This window comes from Notolepis coatsorum, assembly GCF_963971535.1.
Source record: "Notolepis coatsorum genome assembly, chromosome: 10".
NCBI classification, from domain to species: domain Eukaryota; kingdom Metazoa; phylum Chordata; class Actinopteri; order Aulopiformes; family Paralepididae; genus Notolepis; species Notolepis coatsorum.
In genome coordinates, this window is record NC_140174.1 from 11,893,825 (window position 1) to 11,901,189 (window position 7,365).

Consider the following 7,365-nt stretch of genomic DNA (forward strand, 5'->3'; position numbering starts at 1 on the left):
TGGTCACATGGGTCTCCAAGTCCCCCCCCTGCTCTGCAGTAAACAGCCATCGTTGATATAGAGTGTTTGGTCACATGGGTCTCCAAGTCCCCCCCCTGCTCTGCAGTAAACAGCCATCGTTGATATAGAGTGTTTGGTCAGTAACATGGGTCTCCAAGTCCCCCCCCTGCTCTGCAGTAAACACTAAACAGCCATCGTTGATATAGAGTGTTTGGTCAGTAACATGGGTCTCCAAGTCCCCCCCCTGCTCTGCAGTAAACAGCCATCGTTGATATAGAGTGTTTGGTCAGTAACATGGGTCTCCAAGTCCCCCCCCCTGCTGCTCTGCAGTAAACTTCACTTTATCCAATCAGGAGAGAGAACCCTCGATATCTTTACTTATTTCAAGACATCTTGACAAGCTAAATTAGCTTACTACACTAGTAGATTATTTAACTTGTTTCAAGGATACATTTGTTTAAAAGTATATTTCTTATTTTTGACAATTTTTGCAGTGTGGAGTTCTCTCTCCTGATTGGATAAAGTGAGAACAGGATACCAGGAAATGTATTTAGTGTTTACTGCAGAGCAGGAGGGACTGGGAGACCCATGTTACCGACCAGACTCTATATCAGATGACTCTATTACCGATGGCTGTCGGAGTGTAGAGCTATTATTATTTTTTTTATCAACTTTTTTCTCCCATTTTCTATTTTTCTCCCATCCCAATTTCGTATCGTCCAATTCTACCCTCCCCTGTCTCGAACGCTGTTAGGCCACGCCTCCCACAAGCCGGCTGCAATGTGGACGAAGCCTTGCGTCACGTGTCCCCTCCGGTACTCGAGGAAGCAGCCGTCGCATCTTTTCACCTGCACAGCGCGATCTCTCAGCGTCGGGGGGTTTGCGTTTGGAGTGCACGCCGCCCCCGTCGCTTCCTGATTCTGCTGCGCAGGCGCACCAACCGACCTGTAGGAGTCGCTGTCCACAACGTCCGATCCCCACCCATCAGCTTCCCACCCTCTAACACTGCCAATTGTATTTAGTATGAACGACCAGCCAAGCTGATAGCAATGCGGAGAGCTGGGCTCGAAAACCCAGCGTCTCCTGGATTGGTGGTGAGCGCCTTGCCCACTGCACCACCTAGCCGCCCCCAGTGTAGAGCTATTATTTGAACAAACAAAGAAAATACCACTTTCAAGACTATTCCTGGTGTGTTACGTGTCTAAAGCCTCTGTCCTCCTCAGTCTCCAGCTGCGTGGTGGGCTTCCTGGTCGGGCTGCTCTTCACCCAGCGCTGTGGGAACTACTTTGTGACCATGTTTGACGACTACTCGGCCACTCTGCCCCTCATCATTGTGGTGGTGTTCGAGACGTTCAGTGTGTCCTGGGTGTACGGCGCCGACAGGTGAGGCCAGCTTTTTTTTTAAACAATGTGACATTGACCCATCTTAAGCCCATGCTAGGGCTGCTGAATTATGGCAAAAAGAATCATAATCGCGTTTATTTTTTATTGATAGTGAAATCACGATTATTATTAAACACGACTACTCACTGATTTGAGAACGTCTATTAAAGGAGCTCCCGTCTTATACGGAGCTACTGAGCAATTTGATCCCGTGGATGGACTTGGCTGACGCGCCGTTCTATTTGTCTGATCTGATACCAAACCGTCCTTGTTCCAATGATACATTGCAGGCAGCTCTACTTGGAAAATGATATTTATTTGCTTCACCGTGCAAACAGGATATCTTCGCTTTTGTTCCTTAAACTGATTAAATAATAATGAATACAATACCTAATTGCCTACAAACATTTCGCCCTGTGGCGTGTTCAAACAGCGACCTGTGACCTACGTTAACCTGCCTGTTACGTTGTGCGTGGTGCGGTCAAAAACCTTTGCCCTTTCCGGGTCAAACTCCTACCTGCTACAGTGTACCTGGCGCTTAAATAACAGAAGCGCCACCCCCTGGTCACATAAATCCATTGCACCTTAAATCAATTCATTTTGGCCCTTACAACGTCATATGACATCTTCTACGAGTTACCAAAGACGTTTAAAAAATAACTGGAGAAACGCGCTCCCTCCTCCCTCTCGACACGAACTGAAACTACTGTTTGGGCTGCGTCTATTCGTTTCCTAACGCATTTATGCTTCCGCGTTTTGCGAATCTGATTGGCCACTGCCGTTTCTGGTGCGATCTGATTGGCCACTGACGTTTCTGGTCATGTGACATGTGCGCCCAATCGCGTGACGCGCCCATTTCCGCCTCGACCAGCAGCAAACTACCTAACGCCTAGTTTATCACTGGTTAAGCTTAGGCGACTCTTTCGAAGTTGGTTAAGGTTAGAGTTTGGAATCAGGGCTGGTGTTCTATCGCCCTGCTCTAAGACAAACTCTAACCGTAACCAACTTCGAAAGAGTGCCTTAGCTTAACCGGCGAAAGAACTTGCCGTCACACGATTGGTGCGACCAGAAACATCAGTGGCCAATCAGAGCGCAAAACGAGAACGCGGAAGCATAAATGCGTTAGGAAACGAATAGACGCATTTGGGCTTGGTGGTGGGGGAGGGGCGGAGCACACCGCTGTGGAGGAAGGGTGCGCTGCATTTACAACACAAAATGATAGCAACGCGGCATGCGGCACAATAATCGTTTTATTATCGCGATTATCTTGTTTTCATGATCGTGCCGAAGACAACATTGAAACTAAAAATTTTAACTTGATTAATCGCCTAGCTAGCCCACGCCCTTCTCTCTTGATCCTCCAATCGCAACTGTCGATTCCCTCGGACAAACCAGGTCGATTCAGCGTCTCGGTTTGTCTTATCGGTGTGTAGCCGCGAACCGTCCGTAATCCCTTAACCTGCTCCGCTCCCCGTGTGCTTCTGGAAGGTTCTTTAACCCTTTCACTGCCACACTACAGAAGGTTAACCCTTTACTATCACACAACCCTTTACTATCACACTAACAGACGGTTAACCGTCTGTAGTGTGGCAGTGAAAGGGGTAACCCTTTGTCGTGTGGCAGTGAAAGGGTTAACCTTCTGTATTGCCACAGTGAAAGGGTTAACCATTTGTCATGTGGCAGTGAAAGGGTTAACCCTCTCCACTTCCTGTGTGCTTCTGGAAGGTTCTTTAACCCTCTCCGCTAGGGCTGGGCGATTAATAAAAAAAAAAGAAAAAAATCACAATCTCGATTCATATACCTATGCAATCTCATTTCTAAATTTTGACGATTTTTTTTGGAAGGTTCTTTAACCCTCTCCACTCCCTGTGTGCTTCTGGAAGGTTCCTTGACGACGTGGAGGAGATGCTGGGCTGGCGTCCCAGCGTTGTGTATAAATACCTGTGGAAGTACGTGTGTCTGCTGGCCATGCTGGGGCTGCTGGGAGCCAGCGTGATCCGCATGATCATCAAGCGCCCCACGTACATGGCCTGGAATCAGGAGACGGTGAGTGGATAGACCTTCCCATTGATTACTCTGAGATCCACAGTATATCTGTGGGGATTTAAAAAGTCTTAAATTTATAATTCTCAATTTAAGGCATTAAAAGGTATTAAAAAGTCTTAAATTCATCATTCTCTATTTATTTGCACAGGTATAAAAAAAAAAAAAGGGCAGCCCGGCTGTCAGAAGATTAATTAATATTAAATAATATTAAATGTTTTTGTATTCAAGTCAAGTCTTACCGGTCTGTCTCCTCGCCCTGATGTGAGAGTGAGCGTCTGTCTCCTCCCCCTGATGTGAGAGAGTGAGCGTCTGTCTCCTCACCCCTGATGTGAGAGAGTGAGCGTCTGTCTCCTCGCCCTGATGTGAGAGAGTGAGCGTCTGTCTCCTCGCCCCTGATGTGAGAGAGTGAGCGTCTGTCTCCTCCCCCCTGATGTGAGAGAGTGAGCGTCTGTCTCCTCCCCCTGATGTGAGAGAGTGAGCGTCTGTCTCCTCGCCCTGATGTGAGAGAGTGAGCGTCTGTCTCCTCGCCCTGATGTGAGAGAGTGAGCGTCTGTCTCCTCCTCCCTGATGTGAGAGAGTGAGCGTCTGTCTCCTCGCCCTGATGTGAGAGTGAGCGTCTGTCTCCTCACCCCCTGATGTGAGAGAGTGAGCGTCTGTCTCCTCACCCCTGATGTGAGAGAGTGAGCGTCTGTGTCCTTGGCCCCTATTTCCTTACTTTCCTCTCAACACACGCATCCCGTCGTGATTGGCTAGCTGGTCTTGATGGCCTACTAGCTGCAGGTGCGCCTGGAAGCGGAAGCTCAAATATGGGCAGAGTCTAGCCATTGTGACGAGCCTGGTGGTGTTCAGACTCGTCACGGTTCAAAAACAAACAAATTCAACTGTCCACACAAGTGCAATTTCAATCAATAAAGAATATTTATTGAATAGGGCAGAATATAGTCCGATGGGCAATTACAATGGTCGTAATACAGTCCAAGGTCAAAAACACAAAACAGGCTCTCGTACAAAAAAATCGATTGTTCAATACTCAGAGTTGTCTTCCGGTCCAGGGTCAGTACACAAGGGGGTTTCTCAGCCAGTCCAGGGTCCAGTACACAATGAACACATTCTCGCCTTCACCTCTCCTCTCACTACCTCTCACCTCACAAAACTCCATAATAACCATCTCTCTCTCCGTACTTCGCTCCTACCTCACCTCCTCTCAACTATACTCTGTCCTAGTGTTTTATGGTATGTGTGTCTGGTGTGTGTGAGTGTGGGATGTGGGTGATCTAATGGTGCACAGGTGTGTTCTATCAGTCCTAATCAGCTGCCTAATTGCTTCCTCTCCTCCCGTGGCAGTAGTATCTCCCATCCTTCACGTAGCCATGGGACGGGGAATGATATCTGTCACAATATATATATATAATTTCTTTTAGACCAGGAAGGGAATTGGCATAACGACTAAATTGGGATGGGAGAAAAATACGGAAAAAGGGGGAGAAAAAGTAGATAAAAAAAAAGAAATAAAACCCATTCACCGGTAGTTCATTTTCACACATCAGTAATCTGAATCTGATCCCCCTCTCCTCCAGGCGTCGGAGGTGGACCTGGAGTACCCCGACTGGGCCCTGGCCGTCCTGGCTCTGCTCATCATATTCGCCATGATGCCCGTTCCCCTGGGTCTCGTTCACGCGGCGCTGAAGAACCGGGCCGAGGGGGCGTCCGGCGACACGGAGAACGGACACTACAGGGCCGTCGACACGGACGACAAGTGCGACACCCCCATGACGGACATGTCGGACCTGGAGCAGAGGAACGGGGCCTCCGCCGCCTTACTCTCGGACTCGGCCAGCGTGTGAAGCGGGTCACGGGGGGGGGGGGGGGGGAGTGAGTCGGCGTGACGGGCGTTGTTTTGTATTCATTGCAAGCGAAAACACGGTGCTGAAGAGGGAACGCTGCTTATGCTTGAAGTTGTCACAGACGGAGGCCAGTTGGACGAGGGAGGGGCGCGAGTAGCGTCTTCCCAGGTCGAGCACTCGCATGGATTACTGGAGCAGTGCTCGAGTAGTCTATTTTTAGAACGCATCAAGCGTTACAGCTGCAGCAATAACGAGATATTGAGTCTCACACACTCACTCACTCACTCACATAGCGATGCACAGCGATATACCCGATGTCAGTTACCGTTTGTAATAATAACATTACATCCACTCCGTCTGCGGCAGGTCTCTCCGCCCGTGGAACGCCACGTCCGTATCAATAGTCTATGAACGCTGCGCAAAGTGGGCGACATGTCGTTGGAACAATTTGGAGACGTACAAACACGAACCGCTGTTTTTATCTTTTAAGATCAGATAAGATAGTCCTTTATTGATCCCCTTGGGGAAATCCATCATCATAGCAGCCTGGGCGAGGGGGGAGGGGAGGTACGGGTACATCATGTGATAGTAGAAATAGAGTAGATAATAGTAGAGGACGTTAATCTAGCTGTGCAACAAACTTTTCACGGCGACGTTAGCGAAGAGGCTGGATACAGGATGTTAGCTCTCCGCGCTCCACAGCTTCTTCCAGTTGTCTTCCTGCAACAATTCACACCTTGCGATTTCAGAGCAAAAACCGCTGATATAATGATCACTCTTGCTTCAGAAGAGAGACCATTCTTTCGATGCTAAATAGATGGTTAGTCTGTAGCTGCATCCGTTGACAGTTATTTTCTGCTGTACATTATTTAATGAGTTGCTGATGACTGTTTCAAAGAGTGTCCACGGAAATATGGACCAAGTAACTTATTTTCAAAAGCCGAAAAGCGCCAGAACGAGACGTTGCGATGAGCCGTGGACTTTAAACAAAGAGCGTGCGAAGCGAGCGGAAAGAGAGAACGCCATTTGAGAACTTCTTTTTTTATGTGACCTTCATGTCTTCGTGATGGACCGTTTGCATTATAGAGATCCTGGAATTATTTAGGCTGTTTGTTTTGTCCAGCTCTTTACACGCCGTGCTGCTTCCTTCTCCCCTGGATGGAGACTGTAACCGTGTTGGGAATCTGTTCGTGGATATAGTGGACAAGTAACACCAAGGGATGTGGTGCTGATCACTGGCGCTGATCACTGGAAGTACACTTGAACGTAGGGAAGACGTGTCACACACTCTGGCTCCATTTCTCTTTTTTATCTAGATTACATGTTGGCCCTCAGACCTTCTTCTAGGACAATAGTAGTAGGACACAGGCACTGGTAGGTTATGTAGGCCACACCCTAGTGACACATCTGATGGTGATTAGACAATCATGTTCCACCATTAGGGTGAGGGGGAAAAACAATCGTGAGACCCTCAGCGAATCAAAACATAAAGATATGTGAAGTAGCATATTTTATTCAATTTTTATTTATATACTAAAGCTGTGTTTTCTTTTTTTAACAAACGGTGACAGGAATGACAGCCAATCAAATAACTTAGTGACAAGAACCAGTACGTGTCATACCACGTATAGACATTTGGTTTAAGTATATTCATAAATGTTAAAAAGTACATTTATTCAAAATAGATTTCTAATAGATAACATCATAAACAACTTAATCTAAATATCCAATAGATATTGAATTCTAACTTGGAAAGTAAAACATCCAAGTTAACTCCTCTTGGTGATGAGAGGAAATAAGATTAAATCAAATCAAATTGAATTAAAATTCAACAAAATGTGCCGCTGCTGGATAATGTTTTGCATCAATGGTGCTTCTGTGTTTCCAGCTACTCATCTTCCCAGCTTTACCACAAGTGAGAAGATAAATGAGTGTGACATGAAATAACCAAGTTAGGGATGTAACTACGGTTCTATGAATCCTGGATCAAATCAAATGTATTTGTAAGGCCCGACAACACACGTTAATGTCCCCATGGGCCGGACACGTCTTCTTTATACAAGTCAAGAAGAAACATCACAATCAATCAAGA

At 47.0% G+C, this 7,365-nt stretch overlaps 1 protein-coding gene across 1 annotated transcript in view; it reads left to right on the forward strand.

Annotated features, from left to right (window-relative positions):
• LOC311235036 (sodium-dependent neutral amino acid transporter B(0)AT2-like) overlaps nt 1-5,273 on the forward strand; it is a gene marked incomplete at both ends in the record, with an annotated part of 32,178 nt that extends 26,905 nt beyond the window's left edge. Inside the window, 3 exons of the mRNA XM_084322348.1 lie at nt 1,224-1,383; nt 3,267-3,429; nt 5,007-5,273. Coding sequence (XP_084178474.1) covers nt 1,224-1,383; nt 3,267-3,429; nt 5,007-5,273 — 590 coding nt within the window. The remainder of the gene's footprint in view (nt 1-1,223; nt 1,384-3,266; nt 3,430-5,006) is intronic.
• Between the last annotated feature and the right edge of the window lie 2,092 nt (nt 5,274-7,365).